This window comes from Aythya fuligula, chromosome 17 (genome assembly GCF_009819795.1).
Source record: "Aythya fuligula isolate bAytFul2 chromosome 17, bAytFul2.pri, whole genome shotgun sequence".
Taxonomy (NCBI): domain Eukaryota; kingdom Metazoa; phylum Chordata; class Aves; order Anseriformes; family Anatidae; genus Aythya; species Aythya fuligula.
The window spans coordinates 1,995,536-2,023,419 of record NC_045575.1 but is presented as its reverse complement, the minus strand read 5'-3'; the positions used below and the strand labels follow the sequence as shown (position 1 = coordinate 2,023,419).

Here is a 27,884-nt window from a genome sequence, read left to right as displayed (position 1 = left end):
AAACAGACTTTAACACGTTTTGGTATTCCTCCAGCCCAGAGCACTTACCAGACATCGCAGTTAAACCATTAGGACATCCCTTACAATTTAGACAACCTGCAGACAGCCTTCTTTCCCTTTCAGGATGGGGCAAAAGCAAAACTAAATCCAGCAAGAGCAGCAATGTGAATTTTTTTTTTTTTTTTACACAGGGGATTTATTTTAAAAAAATACTCTCATCAACATTCTAGCATTTCTAACAAAACATATTCGGAAGAGATGACAAAAGTAGGATTGTCAGCTCTCTTAGAACTTTAAATATAGGCTTCAGTTACTAGCTGCTTTAGATCAGAAGATGAGGAATCTGTTGAAGTCCGACCTGTCCCTCGGATTGTAGGTGCAACGTGTACTTTTTTGCCTACCAGTTTTAGGCTGCATTGCTCCTTTAGAATGAAAAAAAAAAAAAACAAACAGCAGAAATGCAGATTCAGAAGGAGCAGATGATGCAATTGCACTTTCTAAGAGAACGCCTAACGAGCTAGTACTCGAATAATCAAAGATCAACTGCAAAAAGCAAGCATACAGTTATAAAAAGTATTCTCAGCCTCATACCACAGCGGAAGCAAAAGTTACCTCTGCCAACTTAAAACCAAAGCCAACAGGATTTAATTTCTATGAAAATATTTAAGTCTTAAAGTTTTGGTAATCTAAATACACTTCTTTAGAAGTCATGATGATTGCTGCTTTACATTAAATTGACATGAAATTAGAACGCAGTGTCAGACTTCACTGCAGCTATTATATACATGGTCTCTGGTTTTGTCTTTTTTTTTTTTTTTTCCTGAAACACTAATTCCCATCTCTTTCAAGAACTTAACGGCCAAGTTTGCTCCTCATCAGCTCTGCAGTTTTTCTGAACACAAAACCACCCCTTTCCTCCAGCAGCTGGCTCCACACTCAGCCCTTAGCACAACGAGGCACAGCTTGCTCCCACCCTACAACGGAAGGCTGGGCAATGCGGGAAGGCTGCGTGCAGGGTGGGTTCCCCCAAAGCAGCCTCACACCCCCCTGCTGGACCCCCGAATTCGGTAGGACCAGGTGGCTTGTGGACAAAATAGGCAGCTCCAAAACTGGCTCGTTTCATCGGGTGGCTGAATGCGGGCATCTACGATTTCTGCATTTCTAAGGCAAGGACCATACAAAAATTATAAACACTGTATGGTGATGAAAATACAACTCCTTTGAGATATATACTTTACACTGGATTTCTATTGCTGCTTCTAAAGACCATCTCCAGTTGTTTCTAGAGATCAAAAGGGAAGAAAGTTAAATTTTCTCCTGTTGCAATATACTTATGAACATGTATAAAAAGTGGTCAAACCCCGAGAAGGGTCCCTGCTTCTTGTTTATATACAATAATTTAAGTCAGCTGAATACATCTGTAATACCTAGAAAAACTGTTTTATGATTTTAAGTCCTTCATGCATTATGAGGAAGTTCTGGATTAAAGTGATGGTATATCGGATGTTGCTTCTGTCTGGGACTCTGGTGTCACTCCCCTGTGGAGTCTGTCAAAGATTTCTCAAATCTTTAGTTTTTTAATAGTGTCAAGTCTCTTTTTCAGCAGCTCTCCAATTTCCTGAACTGAGTGATGGTAACTGCTCTGGACCTTTCCTTGCACAGTCTTTGTAAACTTTTTTTCTTCCTGCAAAATGCAAAAGAGAAACCATTCACTCAATAGCAATTGTTTGAATTCTATGATCAAACATCCCATACCATCTCAGCAAACACCAAGAAGAATTTCATTAGGATCACAGTAAGTTTACCAAGGGAATATCATCAGGAAAGAGTAAGCAGCACCTGGTCAGCACCAGTAATTCCTACACATACCGGGATTCCCCAGACAGCTCTGGTAACGTTATCATTTCGTCAACAGCTCTGCAAACTCTCTCATGTGAAATTTATGGCTGAAATTGAGGGTGCATGTAGCACTTTGAGTCAAAATTTATTAAAGTAGAGAATTCCTTATATGGAGAGCTGAACTCAGACAGCAAATGAATGCTGACCACCTAACGATCTTACACCAAATTCCAGAAGCATGGTGAGTCGCATTGGATTCACTATCACCCATTCAGCAGCACTGGTGTACCCTGTCCTTCCCAAAGGAATTCAATTCCCTTCCACATGCAGTTTTCTATTACCCCGAACTAAGGGGCTTTTGAGAGGATCACCATCATGAGACATTGTCTGCATCGAAGGGCAGCAGCCAAAACCACTGTCCTGTCAAGAGGTGACTTGCTACCAGGATGTCTTTTGCAGACCCTTTTATAGATGTTAATCGGGAAAGCCCGAGTGCCTTCTAATGCAGGAAAAGTCTCACATCAGCAGTAAGTTTTGGCAGGCACATCGCCAGTAACGCTCCATTCCTGAATCACAGCAGAATTTTCACTAACACTTGAACCCAAGTACTTTTTGAAAGCACTTTTCAGTTCTAAACACACCAGGCTGCAAACACAGTCCTGGCTCTGAGAAGAGCTACACATATTGCCTGGACCTGGGTTTACTGCAACATCAAAAACCAAATGGAACAGGAACCATGAACAGGAATAGAAACCATGAATAAACACAGGAAAAGTCAGACTCCCACAGGTGCTTCTGCTCAACTCTATGTGAATCTCATCTGTGGATTTTGTGAGTCTGCCTTGTGCAGCAATTTGATGCCTTGCATGAGGGAGGGAATATGGAGGAATTTGCTGACTCAAGGAGCCAGAATAATCACAAAGATCTCAACAATTACCTGAAAACAACTTAGCCCTCTAAAGCTGAAACTTTTGATATTAAGATCATGTACTTTTAATTTTTATTCACATTTACAAGTACAGTCTAAGGAATTCCCTTGCTTTATCAGCTCTCTTTTTATTTAAGTACATATATTTTATATTTTTATATATACTTACGATCCTTCTACATCAGTCTGTAACAAGACAAGGGAAATCATCTTAAGAAGTCAATCTTCCTCACTGGGCCTATGTTTCACATGTTTAAATTTGGCATGAGGCTTGGCACGCACACTGCCTATTTCTCCTGCTTTTGGTTTTCCCTACACAGCCAAGAGTGGGGAAAAAAAGTTGCCACTCATTTTTCCATAAAGGTCAACTAAATGTTACCAGGGAAGTGACTAATCTGCAGTATGAGAATCTCAAAAGTTTTCCCAGAATAAGTATTTTGCATCCCTTATGGCATACTAAGAGACAGATGAACAGAATAAGTCACATCACAGACAAAAAATAATGTTAAAATCTTATGATTTTCTTTGCTATCATATAAAATGAAACTAATTAAAAATCCCTGTGTTTAAATCCCATTTGTTAAGATTATTCTGCATAGGGAGCAAGAATTGATCAGCTGAGGAACAGTCACTTAGCCAGATGACAAACTATAAAAAACTAATTTACCACTCCAAAACTCAATGTGGTTCCTCATACCTGGTTAACACTGATTAAGTCAATCCTAACAGGTTTCTGTCTGTCACACAAGTATACAGAGCACTCAAAGAGCAAGGCAAGTTCTTACCTGTAGAAGCAGAGTGTCCTTGAGGGACAACTCTTCAAGTTTTAGTGCAGTCAGAATTATTTCAAGCCCTTTGATGTGATCTATTACATTGGAAGTTAACGTCTGTAGTTCGGTAACATAGTCCAGGAAGTGTGTAAAAACAGGTGGCTATAAAAACAAACACATACTTTTAATTTATAAATACATGTTAATGCCTCTTCGAATGACTATTCTGTATTACAACTCACTTCATAACACCTATCATTGCTAAACACCTCCTCCCCCACAGCATTGCTAAACTTAAACCTACCTACCCAGGGAAACACTATCAGTTAACTACCTTACTGTAGCACATTCAGGCAAGGAAGGCCTGTGATAATTTAAGACTTATTTCTCATTAAAAAGCTCTCATGATAGCAAGTGCGCCACATCTCTGACATGTGATTTTAAACAGAAAAGGAATTAAAAAAATCAGTAAACTGAACTCTAATCTACATCAGACTCTACAAGAGAAAAAGTTTATGCAAAACTGTTGTCTATCCTGATTTTTCTTTCAGTGTAAAGAACTGGATTGAGGGATGGGAGTAGAAGAGAAAAAGGTATATTGTCTACCATAGCTACACTGCTTTCTTTTTTTTTCTTCTTCTTTTTTTGCAGGTTGGATTTAAAAGGTCGGAGGACACTGTCACAGTAACTTGATACCCACAGGGTGATGGAGATCGTCTGGAAAAAGAGGTACAAGTGTGTTACAAGTTGCATTTACTTTACAAAGTGGCTCCTAAACTTATTTTACTGTACCTAGTGAAAAGACTCAGAGTAGTTAGAATATGCAAAAGCTCCACTTTCATAACTGACTGAGATCGAAGAATTTTCAGTGTGTTTTAGTCCCAACATTCCCACTCTAAAGTACTCCAAAATTTCCATTTTCCAACAAAGAAAATAATACCTCAACAAAGAAGACTAAGTTTTCTAACAGGTTTGGCTGAGTTTTCAAGGTGCCATCTCTGACTTCAATCAAGTCACCTTTACATTTATTGAACAAGTCTGAAAAGAAAAAAAAGAGAAGCCTTATTTAGGACATGCAGATCAACTTAAATGCTCATTTTCTGTGCACCACACATCTCAGTGTCATCATCAGACCTCTGATAGCTTTGCATCCTAAGTTGTTTGGGATAAATTTGGCCAAAGCCTCTCAAGAAGGTCTAGCTGTAAAGTTTCCTCTAAACTGTATTTCATTACAAATGGTATCTCCACACCACGCTTGGACCAAATATCAGGGAGACAACTGTTGCCAAGACTAAGCTGTAAGGTAATGAAATGACAGAGCATAAAGACATCTGTGGCATGCAACCACTTCATGATCAAACAAGCCGAAGGGATGCTCAGCCTTGCTTTCAAGCACATTTCAAAAGGGTCTGCAGATGCATTAATGCATTTTTATGTATTTGCAGCACACTCAGGACCTTTTAACATGAAGCAGTAACTACCGCTACTTATTCTTGGGTTACTACTTACCTGTTAGTCGTTCTATTAAAGACTTGAAACTATTCCCTAGCCTCTCCTGGATTTCTGCTGAATCTTCTGAAAAGAAAATAAAAACAAGTGAATAAAAGTAGTTCTAAACTACAAGTTCTGCATTTTCTGCTTTCAGAAAACCAAGAGGCATTTAAATGTAATTTAGTGTTAGCAATGAAAAGCCAATGCAACTGCTTTCAAAGACTATCTTGTATTATATCAACATACACAGCACAAAAACGAAGAGTCCGATAAAACACTAAATTAAAGTGTCATCTCCAAGACAAGCATCATTCAAAAATTAACACACAAGTAACAGTTTGGGTCCACATGATCCAATGCCTAGCAGTTTTCAGACTAAGTGGAGACATATCACACCCTCCCACCACACATCGTGACAATCTGGTTACACCCCTGCCCCTCAAACACTTACCTAAGCCATTGGTATCTAGTTCATAAATATCACTAACAAGATAAAACAAGCTAGTCTGGCATTGACAGCTGCCATTACTGAAGAAGCCAGCCATTCGGGTAGGAGGAGGGCCAAGGACAGGATACTAGGCAAGAAGCAAAGAAAAAGATAAAGGTGTTGCAGCTTTTCCTTATCCAGAACACAGTGTTTGCCTCTGGCACATCTCTCAGTCAGATTCATACACTACAAACTCAGGGTCAGTTAAGTGCATTCTGCAGCCTGCTGGACGTTACCAGATGCATTCAGTTTCTCTGCTTGCATTCACGTTCATTTAATATTTGAGGATAGCTTTTTCCTTAATGGGTACCTGAATTTTTTGTTCTAGAAACTTCTTCCCTGAATCCACTGCCGCTTCCAGCTGCTGAAGCAGAGATCGAATCGTATCAATCTTGGATGAGACGCCGTTCTCTGCAGTCTTTTCAGAGTTCTTTGGTTGAATAGTGTGACTAAGAGTTGGGAGTCCGCTTACTAGCCTTAAAGTTAAAGACCGGATTCGCAACCACACGGTTTCTTCTTCCAGTGAGAGTTTCCTATGTTCTTCAGAAATGTCCCTAGAGAAAGGCACCAAACGTTTTCAGGAAAATGCAAAGTTTGCACTCGGGTACAAAAGCCTATCCCAAAATTATTGAATAACGCATTAAGAGGAAGAAGTGGTCAGAAATTCAGAAAATTGTATTAATATGTAAAAAGGCAGCACTGCTGGAAGCGATGAATGAATGTTAAGTTTGCAGTTAGCCAGCCCAGAGAACATTTAAGGATGGGTTTTGGCCTGAAAAGATCTCCTTCACCATATGCTATAGAAAAAGGTGCAAGACTGCAGCTGAGAATATTTCTACTCACCTGTCTTTTGGATCCCAGTTAAACAGGACTGTCAGGTCTCTGTTGTCACGCAAATCTTTCCACGGAATGTCATCCTCTTCTGGACTCAGACTCATGGACTTTATACTTTCTTCTAAACTGGTTGATCTGTACGGAAAGGGCAAGTAACATGTAATCACACATCTGACCAGTGGAAACGAAAATAACAGCTAACTAACAGACCACATTCTCTCAACTCTTCAGATGTCAGCAACGTTACACACAGTACAAAGATGTTGAAGGAGACAGCAACGAAGAGAGCAGCTTTCACTTTCTGCCAAACGGCCACAAGTGCAACTTACTAAGGTATCATTTAGCCACTGTTTACTTATGCGTAAGTCTTCATTTTTTCCCTGTGCAACGTATTACACACTCACTGCTGCTGTACTTACATATTTGCTTCAAGTAAGAGGTCTAACAACATCCGTTCTGTGCGAACTTGCGCAAAGTGAAGGGAAGAATTCAGCCGGTTTCTAAATGCAATGAATTCCGGGATCTTCTCAAACGCGCCGTACTTGTAGGCTTGAATGATATATTCTGAGGTCTACAAGAAAACACACACCAGCTCTGTATTAGTTACTTCTATAAATTCAAGACAAGAGTTTAACAAAGGTCACTGCCAAGAAATTGCATTCCTGTGGCTTTCATTAACCCAGAGGTACAGAATCAGGCAGATACTCAGACCCTGGGAGAAGCCTGTAGCTTTGCTGCTTTAATTTAATAATGCTCAGCCACTCCACTAGGTAGTGTTATTTGGTAACCAGACCAACACTGAACAAGATCACGTTCCTGTTGCCACAAACTGAAAGATACTTATAGATGGAGAGAGATGATTTTAGAAGGTTCTTTTATTTATTTATTTTAAAGAAAGATTCATTTTTCAAATCATTATTTCATTTTAAGAAATACTTTCAGACAAAATAAATACATCCCAGGTTTCCTGGAATTGACTTGGATGTGCATCACATATTACCACAACACAGATTAAAAAAATTACTCACACATTTTTTTGTTTCTTTTTTTATTAGATTTTTAATACAGGATCACAAAATAACATCACAAAGCACATACATATTACAATACAGGCTAAGCACCAAAGGAAACTATCAGGGTCCATAAGACAGATTGCTTCCCTTCTGATGAAATGCAGCTATACAAGGCACGCAACTAATATTTCCCCTAAGTCCAAGCAATCTCCAGGAGGAGATTTATGTGATGAAGGAGCCCCAAACAAGCACCATATTTCAACAAGAATTCCTAACTGCATAGACGGAGTGAACAATTTATGCTCCCAGTCAAGACAGATGGCTGTCTTTTTAAATCAGAATCACTCCACGAGTGAGAAATTCTGGCAAATCAAATATTTTCTTCTGAATATGACTATGGAATGCACTGAAGATGAGAGGCACCAAAAAGACCCCTGGGCAATGGAAATCTGCACTGTATGAGCAGACTCAACCTGCTGGGAAGGCTCACAGACTGCAAGCTAGCACTCACAAATAAAAGCCACTTTTTTTTTTTCCTCCCTCCAAAATACAAAATGTCCTCTAGGTAGCTCTGTCTTTCTCCTAAGCAATTTGGTTATTTGTACTGTATGAAAAAAATATGCCAAATATTCAGCAACATACCCTCTGATATACAGCCTTGCAGAGTTCATTGTCAGGCTACGGGATTGCGCTATGGTAGCTAATTCAACTGCATCGACGTGGTTTTTATATCCCCATAGGACACGTTGGTGCTCTGTTTGCCTGCAGTATCTGGAGAAATTAAAGACGGACGGACACAAGAAAATTAGAGAGATTACTTGTGATTCTGCATATTTAAAGGAGGACTATCTTGAGAAGGATGAAATTGCCTTTTTAGCATTGGCCAAATATAGCAATACCGTCTTCTCTCTCCTCCCTGTCCTTGGCATCCTCTCCCAGAGCAGAAATATTATGTCAGGATTGCACAGCAGCTTAGATGGCTGCTACTTATGGGACCCACTCTTAAACTGGATTCACTTCAGACCGTTAAGTTCACCAAGTCAGAAGGAAAATCTACTTATCCAAAGCAATCCCTTTCAATCAGTAGCTTTATTTTCTATACCAGATTTGCTCACACCCCATACTTCCTGCCCTAAGCAGAGCCCATGCACAGAACACACGGGACATGTTCTCTGTGTTGTAGCAGACATTCCAGCTAGCATCAACATCACCCTAAAGGGGCAGGCAGCAGCTGAAATCAGGTAGGAAGGTAACCTTGAAAGGACAGTCCTCCGTTAACACTGCAGTTAGATACTGTTATGGGACTTGAATGGGAAGCTGATTATCAGGACCCTCAGCATGAAGTGGCAACCCCAGCAGAACCACTGGAGCATGGACACTGGTGCCATATTCTGACCTCATGTTACTGGAGGTATCTTATGGTACAGACCCTGTTTTTTCCCCTCTCTTCTTGACACGCCACGATCTCAGATGGGCAGTGCCCCACACTGAAAATTCTCCTCCTTCAATTTGTACCTCAGGGTTATTTTATGGACCCTTGCTATTTGCAAACTAACATGGCTTTTGATGAGTTTCCCACTAAAAAGAGGATTCTGAATTCTGGAATCATCCAGAACACGAGAGATTTGGCTCCTCAAGAACAACAATGGCTCACAGCCCTCCAGTTGCAATACTGTCTCCAAGAAGAGACATGACATGAGTGGATTCCAGAGACGCATCCTTGTCTTGTAGCATGAAGCATTATATGACACTTATTGCATCATTTTCCCTGCTCTTGCAATTTCAGCCTTTTAAGGTGTGGTAGTGAGGCAGGTCGAACAACTCAGGCACCTCTTTTTCAGCATTTCTCAGTTGTTTGTTGAGTAGCATTTTCCTGGCAACAGCACTTGGCACGTGGCTCAGTGGCTCTTTCAGTGGATGAGTGCTGAGCTACTGTAGACAGTCAGCTTGTGCTCTTCTAGCATCTTTATTATTCATGCCAAAAAGAATAACCTTCTTCTGCTTCACTCAGTGTTTTCCCTGGAGAGATGATTTCTTGCTGCTTTACAACACAGCGCTCCCAAGCAGACAAATCACATCTGGTAGTTTTTTCAGTTCACTTTTTTCACCTGGCACACTGCAGTGAAACATTTTATTTGGACAGTTGGTTCCAGGTACGCTTTTCATTAAAAAGTCACTCGGTGGATGTTAAACGAGACTGAACAAGTCACTCCTCATTTAAAAAAAAAAAGCCACAACTACCAAGAACAGACATTCAGGACAAAGCTGGCTGGATCCAGAGCTTCACTCCAGCACAACACATCCCACCCAGGAACCCACAGGATCTTAGCAAGTAGAATCAGTGCTTAAACAATCAGCAAGTGAGGGAAGCAGATGAGAGCAAGCTCCAACCTCATGATCCATGTGCATCTCTGTGCATCCCCCTCCCTACAGGGAAATTTGTGTCAGACACAGGTCACAGTAACTCAGCAACTACCTTTCTGGAACAGGTAAATGGCAACTGGTAACTTGTACCTAGGAATAACCCGGGCTGCAGCAGCACAAGGATACTGTTTGAGGGATTACTGTCTAAGCATCCTTACTATTCAGTACAGGCAGCTCTTGGATGTTATCTACTACTGGGATGGTGCAAAATCAAGTTGTATGACCACTGGCTAAGCTGCCTGCCAAGGCTCTAAGTAAAGAGTTGCAATTGGATCCCACCTTTGTTTCTTACAACGTAAAGTGAGTATTTTCTTCACCTACCTCTCATAGGAGATCAAACTGTGTAACATAAATACAGGGACATATTCCCACTACTCAGAATGGGACTGCCTTGCACGGTTTAGGGAGGTGGACTAGCACTATGCATGTAGTTCCCTACCACTGTTCTGGACTACAGCTGGTTCTATTTGCCCAGTGCATTTCCATCGAGATTTCAAAAATGAGTCATTTCGTTGTTCCCCTACCCAGCCCATTTTTCATGATTCTATGGGAATGCTGAAACAGAATTGATTTTTCCCGTGAATGTAGCTCACGGTGTTCTTCTCAAGTAAGACTAATGACAAGCACAGCTACTAAGCAGCAAGCTACGAGTATGACAGATGTCTGGCTCACGGCACGCATCTTAGGAAGCACCTGATCTCCTGGAGAAAAATTCAGCTACTCTCCTCCCTTGTCTCCTCCATTCCAGTACCAAGGTTCTCATTTAAGACCACTTTCTTTTAATCCACACCACTTTCTGGGGGCAAACTGAACAAAGCAGGTAGCTCCCATTAATACAAGACCAGGCTTTTGATTCTATCACTTGAAAATAATGCAGTTAGACTTGTGGGTTCAAAAGTCAGTTCTTCCCCTCTGAAGTTCTCCCACCTTGTTCCTTGCACTTTCACTACCACTGATGACAATGTGTTTTCCCCACACTGTGTGCCCACGACAGTCATCCCTAAGACACGCTGCTTCCATGAGCGTGATACAAAGGACTCTGATGCATGCCATCGACATCCTGACCCACCATCCCCAGGGCTGCTGCACGACTTTCCAAAGTCCTGCTGTCATATAACTTTCAGTACTTAGTTACCACATTTCACTTACTTTCTTAAATCACAGTCCATTCATTTAGAAGTAATCATACCTTTTTTTTTTTTTTTTTGAGAAGTATTCAAATTGGTTTGTATAAATAGAAAGCTAAAGAAAAACTCCATCAAACAGTAAATTACAAATTGTTGTATAAACACAAAGTTGCACAAACTATTCCTGTGTTACTACCCACTACAGTTCCGTAAGCCCTCACACAGGACTGCTGTTAAGGCATTCTCAACATAGCTGCTCTGTTACAAGGATGCAGAAGTTTCATTCAACTTACATCTTTCTGGTTGGAGTGGAAAAACCTGAGTGCAAAATTGCAGGATTGGGATGCAGCAGCGTAATGGCCCAGCGACTCTGCATAGCGTGTCAGAAGATAGCTGCAACACAACACAAGGCAAGTCAAACATCAGCACACATGCTGGGGAATCCTTAATTTCAAATCCAGCTCTGAACAGGGACCTGCAGCCTACTTCAGCTTTACTGAAGACTCTGGAGACTTAACAGGGGAGCATTCACAACATTCGTGTTAGGATTTAAACTTTTAACAGTAAAGAAAGGAATTTATTTTTTTCCTAACACAAACAAAAAAAAAAGGCTTCCTCCACCCAGCTTAAGTGAGCACGAACTTTACTTATTTAGATAGCCACAAGGCAAGGACATTTGGTGTGTTTGCTTTAACTAGCACTCCCAAACTTTGCAATGACATAAGCAGGAACACCTAGCTACAACTGACATCAAGATACACACATTTCACAAGTTTCAAATTTAGTTAATATTCTCAAGATCCAGAACTGATCAAAATCACCCAGGAAAGATACTCCACTGGTGTGCAGAGCACACCATAGCAGATGTGTCTCACAGAATTCAAGAATGCTTTTACAGAACACTGTGACAGTCTGACAATCTGCTAACTTCCAGTAGCAAAGACAACAGAAGATATCTCAGGACTGGTTACTGGAGACAACCACCAATTATTCTCAGTATATACTACCCACCCGATGGTGTCGTGCTGTATGTGTTTTGCATCAAGGCTGGAGTAGAGCTCCGCAACAGGTTCAAATGCACCAAGCCTGCAGTAGATTCGAATTAGCAGCAATTTAAACTGAGCATTAGAAGGACTATGAGATAACCCTTCTTCTAAGAAAGTGAGGCACTGCCACACAGCTGTTTCTTCACCTGGGGACAAAGATAAAAACACATGCAGGTATGATCAGGGAGGAACACTTCACACTTACAGCACAATTCACCTTGGCATCAAAGCCTCCCTCCTTATTTTACACTTCTCTCAACATTTAAATGTGGGGATGACATCTATCAGTCACGTTGCTGCCCTTAAAACATAGCACCCACCCCAGCATCATAGCTTTCTCTGAAGGAAAGGTGGAGAAGTAACTCTGCACAGGGAATATCCAGCTCAAATCTGCAGAGCACAACCCTCACACGCTGGGGACAGACTCTGGAATTGGGAGACTAATGGGCAGAGCTGATGTGGCAGATAGGAATACCGAAGACAGAGCAGCACATCTCAGCAAACGTCTAGAAGCCAGGGATCCAGAAGACAAAGTATGTCAGGGAGGGAAAGAAATACTCTCAAAACATCTCTGGAATCAGAAGGGAGTTGTCAGCATAACTTGTGCAAAGGGACAGAAAAAAAACAGTATCTATGTGGGAAACTTGGAACAAACTCCTGGGGACAGTGCTGAGCTGCAGCAGTCAGCAGCAAAACTCTGCCAGGACCTACACAAATGAATCAAAAAATTCCTTTAGACGTCAGTGATATTAAGCTCAAATGCCAGCTGAACAAAGAAGCTCCTGAAATACCTCACAGTGAAAAAAAATACAGAAAGCTACGGCACAAACAAGGCACGTCAGGTACACACTGGCCACAGGGACCCAATCTCCCTACCCCAACCATCCCAGGAAGCATTAAGCAATTTTACAAACATACCTTCCTCTAGCCACAGATCAAGCAGCAGGTGAACTGCAAGCAGACAGTAATAATCTGAAAACTGCAACTCAGTTTTCAAACACGTTTTCCCTAAAAAGAAAAACAAAGTTGCCCTGAGTTGCATAGTTAAAATATTTGTCACTACAGCGCTGTCAGCTGTTTCTCACCTTGCCAGCATTATCAAGTGACACAGCCATCTGGCAGATGATTAACCACTGCTTTATTTCTAAAGGAAACTCTGGATTTTATAACTGAAACAACTGTGCATGTGCTATATCTCTTCATACATTTTTTTTTTCTAATTCATTCTGCTTGAAATGCAAAAGCAGCATGTTTTTCTGTCTCAGATTATAGCTCTTTTTTTCTTGGATTCAAACTCCAGATAGAAGCACTGAAAGAAAGCAGCTCTTTAAACAAATTCTATTATTTTTCTGGTAATGACGAAATTTCTGCTCATGACTTAGAAAAAATTTTCTGGCCACCTCGTACTTTGACACTTGATGAAATGATAAAACACTTCTACAGTTGCAAGATTTAAAAATAAGTATTAACGCCTATATTTTTGTCCTACATACACCAGCGATACAGCCTGGCTTTGCTTAAAGGCACGAGCAATTTTGCAAGCATAGAAGTGTGCCACCTGAGCTGCACAGGAATGCCTCATTTATTTTAAGACGATTGAAAAGAACAAAAACTAAAAGGAAATAGATTAATTCAGATACACCCAAGGATGTAGCCACAAAGGAGAGAGCACAGTGTTATCTAGCTGCTCAACGGCTGCTATACACCAGCGATGCAGGCCAGAGCTTGTGTAGTTCTGTTCCCCTGGAAAAACTGAATTTTTACTCACAAAGAGTTGCAAGCAAACCGCAACCACTACTTGCAAGATTTTTCCTCACCGAACTCCAATCCATGGCGGTATCTTAACATCAACTCTCGGACCGCAGTCAGCTTTTCCTTCTTATCCATGGCGTGGTAGATGCCGAGCAACCTGGTGAGCTGCACCACACACAAGTGCTGCTGGAGGGCTTTGATATCAGCTGGCAGCGCAACTTCGCTCTCTGCTGCCGCTGACAGGGGGATTACTTCCAGCAACTGACTGATGAACTGGAAGAGAAACACCGTTGTTAAATTCTGCAGGGCCTCCGGGACTGCATGAACAGAGACATCATTTCCTCCCTCAAACCAAGAAAAGAAATGAGGTGGAAGTGTCAGAATAAACCTTGACATCACACTGACATTAGTGGATTGCTGGGGGGCTGCGGGGAGAAGGTGACGAGCACAAGTTATCATTTTGCTTAACAGCCTAGTGAGTTTAATCAAGCAGAGGGGAAAAAATATGTCAGGAAAGTTTCCAAAACATTGACACACAGGGATTTCAAGCACTTGTTAACACTCACACTAATAACCTATGCAATTAAAATAATTAGTTACCAAAAGGCCTTACAGCACGCTTAAAGGAAATGGTGGTTTTGTACTAGCTGTTATATTTTCTCTCAACTCTGAAGCAATGCAGCGCGCCCAGTGAGGTCATCATCTTTGATTAATGACTTTTTAAAATTAAGTTGTAAGAAAAGCAGCCGCTTGTTTACAATTTTTTTTAATGGGTGACAGCAGACTTCTCACAACGAGAAGTGAACATTTATTTTTTTTCCTTGCTTTAAAATTCAGTAGTGTTTACAGACTTAAAAATGAGTTAAAGCCAATTAATTCAGCTTTACTACTTTTGGTCTTGAAACACAAGAACTGCAAACACGTGCTCTGGGCAAAACAAAAATAAAACAAAACATTCATGACATCTAGGTAAAAGGAACAGATGACCAAGCACAAAAATACTAGTTTTCCCATAGATTTTGATGAAGATTTTGTTGAAAATATTTTCAGTTTGAAATTTTACTGAGGTGCAAATCACTACACTGCATACTTCAGTTTATGCCTCTAGAAATTCAAGATTGATATTACAACAATTATTTTTGAAGTATCTGCATATTGGCCCAGCAGGATCACCACAATCTCAGCTACTGAACTGTAACTTTATTAAGAACTCTTAAAAAAGCAAGCAACACTTGTTCAAAGCTTCCAGACTCACAGGTTACCTTGCAATGGTACCCCCACTTCCAGAACTGTGAGTTAAGTACACTGCTGACCACATCTGTTGCCAGTGGGGCAAGAACACACCTTCTGACTCAAAACATCAGCAGTAATGACTACCTGCCAAGGCCACCTTTCTCTCCTTACTAATAAGGCTGTAGGACAAGCTTGTATTACCAGTCAAAAAATATTTTAATAAGCTATGAAAACCAACAACACTCTCTGCACTTTGTTTACAAACATTTTATCAACAGCTGTCTAGCCTTAGCCAGCACTGCATTTTATACAACGGCTTAGGGAAACAATGGGATGAGTGACGGGATTCCCAGCTGCTGAAGTCATTCAACGAGCTGCTCCTGACTCTGCACAAACGGGCCTTTCAATTAAAGGGAGCTTGTTTCAGAAAGATTCTGGAAAAGTTACAGTAGGTCCCTTGGTCTCCCCGTGATCAGCATCAGCATGCAGATTGTTCAGCGCTGCAGTAGAGCCAAGCAAGACACCCCAGTAGCACCCTACCTGCATCAATAAGAAATTGGATCTTTCCAATTCAATATACAACTTTAACAGGAAAAGCATGGCATTAGTGGGAAGGGAAAGGCGAAGGATGCTTTGTGTAACAGCAAGCAGCAAATACATCTCTATTCACTATTCCAAACACTCAACTTCAGCTTTTTCTCTCTTAGTATAACCCAGAGGTGTCTTAAGAGAAAGGTACAAGGTGCAAACAAGCGCTGCAGTTCCTGCCACCATCTTACCCTTCACTTACTTTTGTGTATTGGCTGGATGGGAGGAGATCCACAAATACTTTGAGATCAGTAAAACAGCAGGGTTTGTCCCCAAATTTTTTGAAGTATTGGAACATGAGTTCTTCTGGATCACCTAGGAAAAAGGCCAGTTCATCCTTTTAATATGCTCCATTAAAAGCTGAACCTATGAAATCACTGTGAGAAATCTTTAACTCATTTTTTCTTTGAGATCACAAACTGAGTTACAGAACAAATAGCTGCACTACTGTAGATTTTAATCAGAAGCTCAATGTCTTTGATAACCAAGGAGAAAGAGACACACAAAATCCTAAGAGCTTCATTCGAGCTACTTTGGCAGATAAGAGCTCAGCATGACGGGCATGCATACAGAGTCTCTGCTTATCTAGTTAGTTATTTTTGGATGGAAATACAAAAGGAACCAGTAAGCACAGGTATTGCTGTAATCATATCCTCTCCTTCACTGACTCCCTAACTGTAATTTTTAAATGCAAGTTGTTAAGAAAACAAATCCTGGTGTTATTGGGGAAAAAAAAAAAAAAAAAAGAACACCCAGAGATTATTACAGCTAAACAGAAGGACTTTCTACAAAAGCAGTGCATCAGGAATGCACTTTTCATCAAAATGTAATGGATCATATGCTCTTAAAGTCCAGTAAGTCCTTTTAAATGTTTCCCTGATTGCTTTTACAAGTCTGGAGTAGCCTGAACTATCTTCCTTTCCTCAAGCTTCATCTTCTAATGATTTCAAAATCCTTTACATACTGAAACCAGCACAGAGATTTTAATACCACAATGCTGAATTAAATTCACACTGAATACAAAGAGCTTGTTTTGAGTTCTCCCTCAACAATTCATTTATCATCCAGTTAGTGGCTCTTACCTAGTTTATATTCATCATTACAACCTCTGCAACGCAAACGTCTAATCAGCTCCAGTTTAGCTAAATATGGTCCCCGAAGTGGCCGAGCACTCTTAGATTCTTCTGTTATCCTCTCTTCTATGAATTTCACAGCTTGCTCTATAGAATAGTGTACCTCTCCTTCCAAAGACCTGTGCAATTACAGAAACAGAAGACTCCTTGATTTTTTCCCCCATTCCTAGGACACTGAAAACACGCGCTCAGCATATTCCCAGAACACTCTTAAGGAAACCTGGCATGATGGCTTCTCTAATTCAATCACCATGAAAAATACAAACTGGAAGAGCTCTACTGTGTACAAACCACTTTACTAAACGATTTCCAACAGACTATTGCCAGCCTCCAAAATAAAACAGGGAGAAGACAACATTTGGGGCCTGATGCCAGGAAGTCACCCACCCAAAGACAGGGACAATACTATACATGAAGGCAAGAAGTTCTCTGCATCACAAAGGAGAAAGAAATCCAATGCAGAACTGTTAACTTACTGTTCTTCTTCCAGCGGAGGTGTCCAGGATTCATCTATGAGTTGGAACACTGAATCAAAGTAAGTTATATAGAACTGCCAATCATCTGAGCTGAAACAAAAAGCAGGCACAGAACAAGAAGTTTAGGGAATTGCCAAAACAGTAATTCACTTCTAAAACTGCATTCCTTGCAAAAACTGAATTTAAGGAATATCATATTAACATTACAAAACACACAAGTGTACTAAGAATCATTTCTCCTTTAAAAGGTCTCACATCTGAGAGATGCTCTCTTCTGATGCATCTGTTCAAAGCATTGCATGTGTTTCCCAGGATAAAGTCTGGCCAAGTGAGAGAAATGAAGTTCCAGAAAATTAGACATAAATGCAGTTGTTCTCCTCTCCCACCATAAAAAAAAAAAGAGCTGGACAGCCAGCACAGCCTTCAGAAGTAAGGGAAACACAAGTTTATTGCATGAACGTGTAGCTGAACTCAGCCTTCAAAATCAAAGAGAAGCAACTATGCTACTGACAGACTCTCCCTGTGACCTTCACCATTGTCCTTTAGTGTTCACTTTTGTTGCCTTCCTCCTCAGGCTTTGGAGTGCAAATGTTTAGAAATGCTTTGAGAACCTGATATTCTTCTGCTTTAACAACCACTTATAAGAACCACTACACAATGCAATTCACGACCAGCCAGGATTTTTCCTTCAGCTCTCAGTAGGACTGCAGAATCATCATCTCACTTTTTCAGCAGCAGCCTTCTCGACAGCGCGTTGCACTCTGGCCACCTACACAGCTTCTTGTACATTGCCATACACTTGTTCTCACGGCTTTGCAGCTCACTTGTTAACTTCTCTAAATTAAAAACAGAAGGGCAAATTTGATTAATCAATGCATTTCCTTCTCTGCTTTCTGAATAAAGCATCTTCTGACAGCCAAGGATGCAAAGCAGTAATGCAACAGAAAAAAGGCCCTCAGAGAAAGGCCAGATCTCCTACAGAAATCTTCACATCCCAATTCCTTAAAACTGCAAAAGCATTTTAATCACCAGAAAGAAGAGTCCATAGAAATGTAGGATAAAATTTGTCACTGAATATAACGCTTAAGTACCATGAACAGTTCGGTAAAAGCAAACTGCACAAGATCACTTCCAGAATTTGCTTCAACGTTTGAAACTGATGCTAAGAGTCAGGCTTGCTTACAGCTCTTTTTGTAGCCAGTGGACAAACCCAAAGCAAAAGAGAACTGCTGTTCCACCACACAACTGTGATTATTAATTGACAGAAAGTGTTACCTCCTAGTTTTCCTCTCACAACATCTAAGGCTTCCTGATATTTCTCCAAACGTTCCAGAATCATGTAGTAAAGTTCGACCTTAAAAGAAAGCAATGAAATTTGCTAGTGAAACAAATACAGGTATGCCAAGAAATAAAGTGACTCTTGTTACTGTCATTAGGAGATAGCAAGGACTGCAAAGCTATCTTTAGCATCCCAGAGGGTGGAGCACTGAGGAATTTAGGTCTTTTTTCCATTCTCAGTCCTAAAGTTTCTCTTGGGGCCTCCCAGGGAGCAAAAACAAGTACTTCATCTGTCAAATCAAATGCCAAATAAATTCCTTGGCCACACTCTCACGCATCTCTCCCAGATCTCTGCTCTGTTTTCCTTCTGTCCTACTACATTCACATTACTTCCAGAACACTGATTATTATCTCAGAAAATCGTTAAAATAATCAGCTTCCTTTAACGCTGCATTCCTTGTCTCAATAACATTCAAGTCAAGCTGAAAATATCTGCACGTCTTACTTCAGCCTCAGCTTCGATCTTATCTTCTTTCACCATTTTTTCCACCATTCTTTCAGCTAGTGGCAAAAACATTGTCTTGGAGAGGTTTTCATCCTGTGCTGAAATAGACTAAAGGGGGGAAGAATTACTGGAACAGTTCAACTGCCCCACTAGAAGAGGAAAAAAAGTAAATCAGATGCTTTAACCCCATATCCCCAACCCACACGTTCAGAACTACCATCTATAACGTGCAAGGAGCAACCCTGCTCTCTCTGCCTTAAATAAGCATCCTGGAAACACTCTTGATTACGTTGTATAGAGACCCTAGACATGCAAAACCCCCAGCAAATAACATGTAGCAAGAACATGCTTGTATTCTTCATGCTATGGTATTTTAGAGAATGTAACTAACGCCTCTCTGCTTATTTTGTTTGCTTGGCCAACCCTTTGTCAGCAGATTCAGTAGCAGCTGAACAACCTAAAAGCAGCACAGCTGAGCTGCTGTTACTGCACGCTTTCTGCAGTCTGAAAGACCTGCTAAGTCCAGAACTCCTAGAACCTCTACAGCCTACTAACAGAACAGTCTGTCTAACGGGGTACAGATGCTATTCGTTACCTTTCTAACTTGAGAGACAGTAGGGTACTAGTCCAGATAAGAGAAGAAATCAAATTGTATAAGCGTGGTAAAGCAGACCAGTCAAGCTGCATTAAAAACCACTGCATTTGTTTTCGACCATTTCAGTAACGTGGTTTCAGGAGGGTTTCATCCTCCCAGCATCATACAGAATTGGTTCAAACAGACATTTTACTTCAAATATCTGTTTTCACTCAAAACATTTCTAGGTTTGCACTATACTTGCAGTGAAAGTCAAACTCATTTGCAACACTGTACACACCTGCATGATCAAGCTCATCACGGACCAAAAGTAGTAAGGATTTTTGGGTACAATCTTATAAAGTGCCATTCCAGCCTGAAAAATAGAAGACGGAATAATTAATCCTAAACCACATCTGTTTATGAACTCATGGCAGACAACACAAGTTAAACAACAATGATGGCAAGAAATAACTCAGAATTAGCAGCTACAGCAGAGGATTTTTAGTAACCCATAAGCCCTTCTTATACCTAGCTTACTTCTAAAGAAGTAGAAAGAAGGTGAAACCATTTCAAAGATCAAATACTTTGTGTTAGCCTGACAAGGAACAGCAGTGAGCATGTGCATGTCTGACTGCCTGAACAGATGAAGCTTTAATTAGAAATGGTAACTGCAGCAGGAAGCTGAAGACTTATTCTTTAAGAGCAAGGGAGGTGTTTCCAGTGTGGATTTTCACTAGCATGCTCGGTTAGTGCTAAAAGGCCTTCCTTGGGTAAGCAACTGCCCTTCACTCATTTCAGACACACTGAGATACCGGAGAGACGAGGGCACCTGTACACGCAGAGCATCTCCTACACAAAGGTCAAGCTGAAAGCCTGGCTGCATCAAAGCAGAACTGAAGTATTCAAGATTTTCTAGCCTAGCACAGAAACAGTGCAGTGTTTCTCTCACAGATTTCCAACGCCTGTATAGAAGGACAGACAACACTTTTTCCCTAGCAAAATTAATTATAAGGAACCATACATAATAGACTACTACTCCTTCCATAGGACTTCTCTGCTCATTTTCTGACTGTATTCTCAGTTTGCACTTCCCATTATTTTCAGCTGAAATACCCCAGGACACAGGCAACCAAAGGTTATTTTCACTCTCCAATCAGTTAGCATCCCTCTGCTACATCCCTTACTACAGCTAAAGCAAGCCTCTGGTGCTATTCAGTCTTATACAGCCTAATGCTGATATATCTGTGAGCTCAGGTTTCTAGGAGATTCTGAACCTTAAAATATAAAGAAAGTAGAGTGATGTTCCACTTGAAGCTGATAAAGCCTTTAGAACAATATATGGACAGGAATACCTAGAATTAGTTTTTAATCAGAAAAAAATCATGGTATAATTTGCTCAGATTTTTGGAAACACTCCTCACACACACACAAAACACATTAGTATTAGGTTTGCTATGACCAGCATATATGAAGTTCTTATTTGAGGTACTATAACTCAGGCTGATCAGTAAAGGAGCATTTAAAGCCTACACATACTAACAAGATGAAACAAGCAACAAATTGAGAGCGAAACGAACTTCATACAGGCATTTATCGCAGCACCTCTGAACACTTCTGGTTATGAATAAGTGGACTATCAGATATAACATAGCTCCACTTGAAGAGGAGCTAGAATATGGCTTAAATTAACCTTGACTTTTTGGATATTCAGCTACACAATATATATCAAGCAGGAAGAACCTTGGCAAATTCCACATATATCAATAACTTTGTCCCTGTCTATAGTTTGATCTCAAGCAGCACTCTTAGAAAGGAGAACACTACAGCTCAATATATCCTTTTAGGTATTTAAACCACTCTTGTACAAAAATTCAAGTCACCTTAACACAGTGGGAGCAACAGGGAGTTTAGGAGTCATTTACTTGGCTCTGTGCTTTTTTATACAGAAGAGTGAGTGCACATGCTCTGAAAAGAATCTTCCATTTATAGGCATTCTCCAGGCACCTAATTTGGAAGGGCTGAAAACAAAGCTAACCAGTACGGCAATGTTCTGCCAGCTGAGGCAGTGTACTTAAAGAAAGCACGTTTAAGTTTCTCTTCACTGAGTTATGACCTATACAAGTCTACTTTTGTGTTAGATTCTGGAGGCAAAAGCATGGGCAAGATAGCTTTCTGTAAACACAGCAGCAAATTAAAGAAGAAATCAAGTTTGAAAACATGGATCAGGCTATCCCGCTGTATCATCTTGTACCTACTCCCTAACTCCTTCATAATACACCGCCTCATAGGTAACTACCATACTGTGCAACCTGAATTGACAAAAACCTCCCATCCCCAAATCACCAGGATATCCTATCAGTTCAGATATGCATGCAGAAGGCACAATCATCACGCCTCTTGAGAGGAAAAGGAAGCATTTGCCTTCACAGAACCTTTCCCCTAAGATAACGGCTTTCTCAGCCCTTCCGTACGAACCAGCAGACTAAATCCTACACTAGCTCAGCCTTAGCTTTCTGGACAATTACATGTGACTTGAAAAGGCCTTACCAGTACGATAAAGAGTTCAAGTGACACCTCAGAACAACCAGAACACAAGTCGTTGATCGTACCTGTTGCATCTTCTTGTATTCTCCAACCCTGGCATAGGCCATGAAGAGATGAGAGTGATACTCTTCGCTGTTGGGGACCTTCTTCACAGCTGCCTCGTAAAGCTTAGTTACCAGCTCCGCTAAACCAAAACCACAGGCTTGAGTTGAGACACATTCAGGATTAAATTTAAAGCATGGCTACCTAAAATTAGCATCAGTGATACTCTGAAGGGTAATCTAATTATGCTCATCGACCACAGAAATTGCGCTCTCCGCCAGAAGACCCCATGCACTACAAACAGGGGAAGTGTTCAAAAAAAATAAACTAACAGCAACAACTGATCAGAAATACTTCTAAGTCTTGCCTTAAGCAAGTTTATCTATTTTGGACCATTAAAACTAAATCAAGACTTCCAGTCCTGGCGGAATGATGCCTCCACGTGAATTATGTATCAAAACACAAAGCATTTTCAGAGCCTAATATCCAATTATTTACTCTTCTCGCAGGTTTGTCCATGTTAGTCATATCCTGTTCCTTCTCAATTGCCTGCTTTAGTACCCTTAACAAGTGAAATACTTCACACCATACTTCTTAACAACAGGCCTATCATGACACAATACTTATGATACCATGATATGTTAAAACTTTAAGAAAAAAACAGAAGGATGAAAACCAATCACATCTCAGTGTAGTATTAAACACCAAAATATAGTTTGTATTTCAGTTTTCACATATTTTATGTATGTACATCAATGATATCTAATTTCAATTTTCTTCCACTTCTGGTCGTATAAGTAGTTAACAACCACTTTTTCCTTTCTGAGTTATAAACCTCGAAGTTAAAGACCTGAGCTTAATGTTTAAGCGAGCTGCTTACAATCCCAGGAAGGCTTTTGACATTCTCTAGGGTTTGTTTATTTTGTAGTCACAACACACAGAAGTTTCGTAGTGTTTAGGAAGTAACACTTTTAACTACATATATGTATGTGTGTACATCACAGAAAGAAAGAGATCAGAGGGGCATAAGCAGTTGCTATGCATCAAAAAATGGTTGCAGATTGATACAACACATCTATTTCTACAACAGTTGTTTCACCCCATTGTTATTTGCTCCAGTGATTCAACAGTAAACATTGCTACCACCACCAAGACCCACAAGAAGCTGCCAGAAACAACAACTGTTTAGAGATGCAGATAAGCACCATGTGAGCTCTGGCTTCTTTCAGAAGAGGGCATGCAGTTTCACTCAGTCATTCACAATTTAGTATTTTAAGATAACATCCTGCTGTGAGGATCCACATTCAAAAAGGTAACAGTCAAATGAGAGGCCAGGATTTCCCTTCTGTTACACAGCTTCTCAGGGCCCGAACCCCTCAACTACAGCCTCTTAAAAATACACCCATACTTCAACTCTGGACTCTGTACATTTCTCAAAAAAACAAACAAACAAAAAAAAGGGTCCCACATACTTTAGAAGAATGTAAATAACTATGATTTCTAAGAGAGGCAAAGGAAAAAGCTTACGTCTATGCATCTCCCGGTAAAGAATAGTTAGTGCTTGCAAGGAATTGTCATCTGTGGGCTCAAGTGCTGCTACTTCTTGTGCCAGAGCATACGCTTCATCCTGCTTGCCAGTTCTCTGCAAGCCAATTGCCTTTAGAACCTATTGATACAACACAGAGACAGCTGTTAGGAACACAGTTGGCAGCTACCAGTGAAAGTCCTCTCATTCCTTGTGAGGAGAGGGTTTTTGCCCAAGCACCTAATTATTTCTACAGAACTCAAGTTTTTATGGAGCTTCCAATCCATATGGCGGCAGAGGAAAATTTCCAAATGCAAGCTGCACCAAACAGTGTGGCTTTGCGTTTCTTAACATGCATGCAGGCCACTAAGGCATCTGCTGCAGCTCAGATTTTCCTACCTGCAGGCTGAAAACTGACCAATTTTCATTTTTTTTTCTTTTAATAACTGGCCAGAGAGAAGTGACAGAAATGAGATTCAGGTCAATGACGCTCACTTCAGCTTGGGAAGTTTTCAAAATGTAGAAGTGGTATGAACTGCAGAGGAAAATCCACAGGGAAAAGAGAACCGTAGAAAGACACTCAAATGTTCAGGAAAGTGAGGAACAAAACTCCTTTCCCTTCCACAGGGGCACAAGGAGGGCAAAGAGACAGAAGAGCGGATGCCTCAGAAACCTCCTGGTTCAGTTTCAGTAAGGAACACTCCTTCCAAGTGAAAGCTTTGCTCCAAACTACTACAAAGTATCTCAACCTAATGTCTAAAGGAGGCATTTTAAGGCACAGCTCATCTGCCCTGGTTGCTTGCAGTGGCTCTGGCAGGGCTCTAGACAATCAGCACAGGTGTAGCCACATAGACCAGTCAGAGGCACCTCCCTAGGAGGATCTATATGATTTTTCAAACACAAAATTGTGAGAATTCTGTGTTCGGAGGGTTCAGAACCCGCTGTGATCTCTAGAAGCTCGCAGGCACTGGTGGAAAAGCCCAGTGAAACGCTCCAGGTCTCAAACCACACTCAGCAAACGAGCTCAGCGACCAACCACCCTGCTGCTTACCTTTGCGCAGTGAAGATCCTTGTGTTTTTTGAGCAGTTTATCTGCTTGCTGGATTGCCATTTTATTATTGCCATTATCAAGATAATCTGCGTAAGAAGAACATGCACAGAATTACAACAGGCCGCCAGACCATTTGGGAAGCCTACCTCTACCTTCATTGCAGAGTTCCGTGCTGTTAGGCTGGTAGTGCAAAACCCATTTTCCTTGCACAATTACTACTAAGCCAAACATTCAGGAAACATGTCACTTTGTAGCCCGAGTATTCATCTCTAGTCATTCACACAAACAAGCTTTTGTAATTACTCCCCGTAGCTCATTACACCAACAAAAGAGCTGTACAATAGAACGAGTCCTGCTGCAATAGCTCTTCACTATGCTCTTTGCTCCAGTAAAAGTAGAAATTAATTTGGTGTGCCTTTGGGAGACTCTGAATGACTTTTAACACACAGCAGGTTAGGAATCATAAACTCCCAATCCATCAAAGTGCTGCGAGAAGACCTACTTGTCCACACGGTCTGTATTTCAAGCAGAACGAGCCCGTCCCCTAACAGAGCATCACCAAGCTTTAACCAGAGAAGTTTCAAAGCCAAAAAAGTGGAGTGAGGACATCCCACTACCCGTAGCACTTCAGCTGTAGAAGAGCTCTGCCTCAAGACCACTTCTCTCAGCTTTGTATTATGAATTTCAGCTCCATCTACAGCATGTTACCATGTTTCAGACAATGACAAACCAGCAATTTTAGATTAGAGCAGGGGCCCTCCGTGCTTCCCCTCCTTCCAAAATTCAAACCTACTAACCTGAACCTTCAGAAAAGCTGGGCTGCACCTGACATGCCAACAGGGACAGGTCTGCTCACGCTGTTCTGGCCTCTCCCCTGCCAGGTTATGAGCAGAGATAATGCTGGACCATTGAAATTACATTACACACCTTTTTTCTTTGAGACTGTGGCTCTCATGAAAAGAGCTCTAAGAGGTGATCTTTAGTAAAATGAGGTGATCTTTACTGCAAAACGTGCATCTGCACCAGTGAGATTTACATCTCCAGCAGCTTTCACATTTGCTTCCATAGCCAAGTGGTACAAATTTGGAGTAGGGCTAATTGGACTCCTGAGACCATACAGACAAAACCTCAAATGAGGCAACCTGCCCACACTAACCAAAACGAAATGTTGCTGTATAAAATATACAGATGGCTTGAAACCCTAATATTCTGCCTTCACACAGGTTAGTTGGCCATTTTACCTTACTGCAGCCTGTACATCACCTTTTAACATTAAAACTTAAGCACAAACTTCTTGGTGAAGAAGAGGTTTTAAAAACTCTGCAACAGAGCATCCTGGTGATCCCTCCATACACAGGCAGAGATGTCCTGATTTAAGGATCTGTGTTGCATGGCTCACTTACAGATTACCCACCGGTCTTGGAGTTATCTAACAACGAGCTGCACTGATAAGATCTCTGCTTTAGGTCTTCTGAAGTAAGTCAAATAAACCACAAACCTCTCTAAGCTGCAGCAGAATAAAAAGACGGTGTTTTGCTAACAACAATTAAGTTTGTTGGAAGCCAAAGGAGCTGGCAACTTCCAAAGAAATTCAAAGGGAAGGAAAATATTTAAGTCCACGTTGGTTGCGGGTCTGTAGGTGGATACGTTCAATGGTTGCAAACGCAACCCATGAACCTCCAGGTGAAGGCAGACAAATTAAGATGAAAGATAAACAGATCTGTCAAGGAACCCCAAGCAATCAAGGCACAAGGCGCAAACTTAAAAGTGCTTTTTCAAGTAAAGAAACAGACTTTTAACCTCATGCTGTATATCTCCATTTTATGACTTTTGTGAAATCAGGTAACGCTTTCCAGACCTGGGAGAAAGCACTTCTAAAGCTCTCTCAGTAAAAGCCACGCTCTGTGAAGTCAGTACAGCGAAATACATCTCAACATCATCTGCTTTAATCTGTTACATTTACCACATTTTTGTTTTAAGAACATTTCAGACATTGCCCTATTTATTCACGTGCAACTATTTGTGTAATCACGGCACATACAAGAAAATTAAGGGAAGGAGTTAAGTAAACTGCACAAATACAATCATAAATGGAGAAAAAAAATTGTTAAATACACTGCACAACCGCAATCACAATTATGCAGCAAACTTTAAAATAACAATACAAGTGCAATCACACAGCCTTCCTTGATTTCAGTGGGACCCAAGAGAGATGCAAATCTATAAACTGAAAGGTCCTGACCCTGAGGGCAGTGCTGGGCTGCAAAGGGCCGTTCCCAAGGCGCGCTCACCCCACATTCAGGGCTGCTCTCCGCGCGTTCACAGGGAGAGTTTTTTTCTCTGTATTTTTGAAGGAACGCCACCGTAGCCTGGGGAATTGTTTTTCTTTTCTTCCCCTGCATTTGCATAGACAGAAACTTGCCCACAATTTCTTGAGCAAGCCCAGGAGCAGGCGGCAACCCCGGGAACATCCAGGGACAGCTCAGCGCAGGGGGTGCCCAACAATACCATCTCCTTGCAGCCACCTCACCCTTACATTTAAACCAATTTCTGTAGCAACACAAACAGCCGCTACACCCCAACACACCACCCTAACGAGCCTGCCCGGCTGCGCTTTAATAATTACTAATAATTAACTAATTCCCAGCTGCTAAAACAGCCCGAAACACCAACACGGCGCTCGGGCCGCGTTCTCCTCCTGCTCCCCTACAGCAGGCGGCGAAACGACCGAAGGGGCAGCGCTCCCTTAAAAATCAGAGATACCCAAAAAGCGACGAAATCCCAAAAAGCGGAAACCCCAAACCCCCCCCAAGCCCCGCGGGGCCCGTACCGTAGATGGGCCGCAGGCGCCGGTCGTTGGGGTCCTGCACATGGCCCCGCGCCGCCATGATGAGAGCGCAGAACCGCACTGCGCAGCCGCGCCGGGGGCGGGGGGAAGGGGCCGGGCCGGGCCCTGAGGGCTCCCCTCACGCAGCGCCGCCACACGGGGAGGGGGGTCCCGAGCTTCTGGGGGTGCCCCGAGCTTCTGGGGGTGTCTTGTGCTTCTCTTCCTTTCCATCCCCTTCCATTTTGTTCACTTCTTTCCAGTCAGCAGCCCTAGGTCCGTGTAGGGGGCTCCGTCGGAGCGCCCTGGTGTGCCCCCCTGTAGCCGCCCGTGCCCCGCTGCCTATGGGTTTGGCCCCGCTTTGGGGTTTTTTTTCGGTCGCGAAATTGCCGCCTTG

At 41.5% G+C, this 27,884-nt stretch overlaps 1 protein-coding gene across 2 annotated transcripts; it reads right to left on the bottom strand.

Moving 5' to 3' along the window:
- Positions 1-186: 186 nt before the first annotated feature.
- Positions 187-27,556, bottom strand: NAA25 (N-alpha-acetyltransferase 25, NatB auxiliary subunit). Of its 2 annotated transcripts, none has more exons than XM_032198811.1 (24): positions 27,494-27,556; positions 24,664-24,749; positions 23,615-23,753; positions 22,111-22,229; positions 19,800-19,874; positions 18,925-19,032; positions 18,417-18,495; positions 17,866-17,977; positions 17,142-17,231; positions 16,615-16,784; positions 15,735-15,847; positions 13,777-13,984; positions 12,878-12,967; positions 11,925-12,105; positions 11,207-11,306; positions 6,769-6,920; positions 6,359-6,484; positions 5,826-6,069; positions 5,480-5,603; positions 5,047-5,112; positions 4,478-4,575; positions 4,144-4,254; positions 3,553-3,699; positions 187-1,684 (listed from the first exon to the last, which is right to left on the bottom strand). In XM_032198811.1, the coding sequence occupies exons 1-24, from the start codon at positions 27,549-27,551 to the stop codon at positions 1,562-1,564; spliced, it is 2,919 nt and encodes a 972-aa protein (XP_032054702.1). In that variant the 5' UTR covers positions 27,552-27,556; the 3' UTR covers positions 187-1,561. The 2 variants fall into 2 exon arrangements, with proteins under 2 accessions (XP_032054702.1, XP_032054703.1); XM_032198812.1 differs by having other exon boundaries at positions 5,047-5,109.
- Positions 27,557-27,884: the final 328 nt, after the last annotated feature.

Excerpts from the sequence above, each read along its gene's own strand:
- NAA25 (XM_032198811.1), bottom strand. The coding sequence starts at position 27,551 with ATGGCGGCGCGGGGCCATGTGCAGGACCCCAACGACCGGCGCCTGCGG. Across the intron at positions 16,785-17,141 it reads CCTCCGCTGGAAGAAGAACA|GTCTTTGGAAGGAGAGGTAC; the intron begins GTAAGTTAACAG and ends GTAATTGCACAG. Across the intron at positions 3,700-4,143 it reads AAGAAAGCAGTGTAGCTATG|CCACCTGTTTTTACACACTT; the intron begins GTAGACAATATA and ends TTGTTTTTATAG.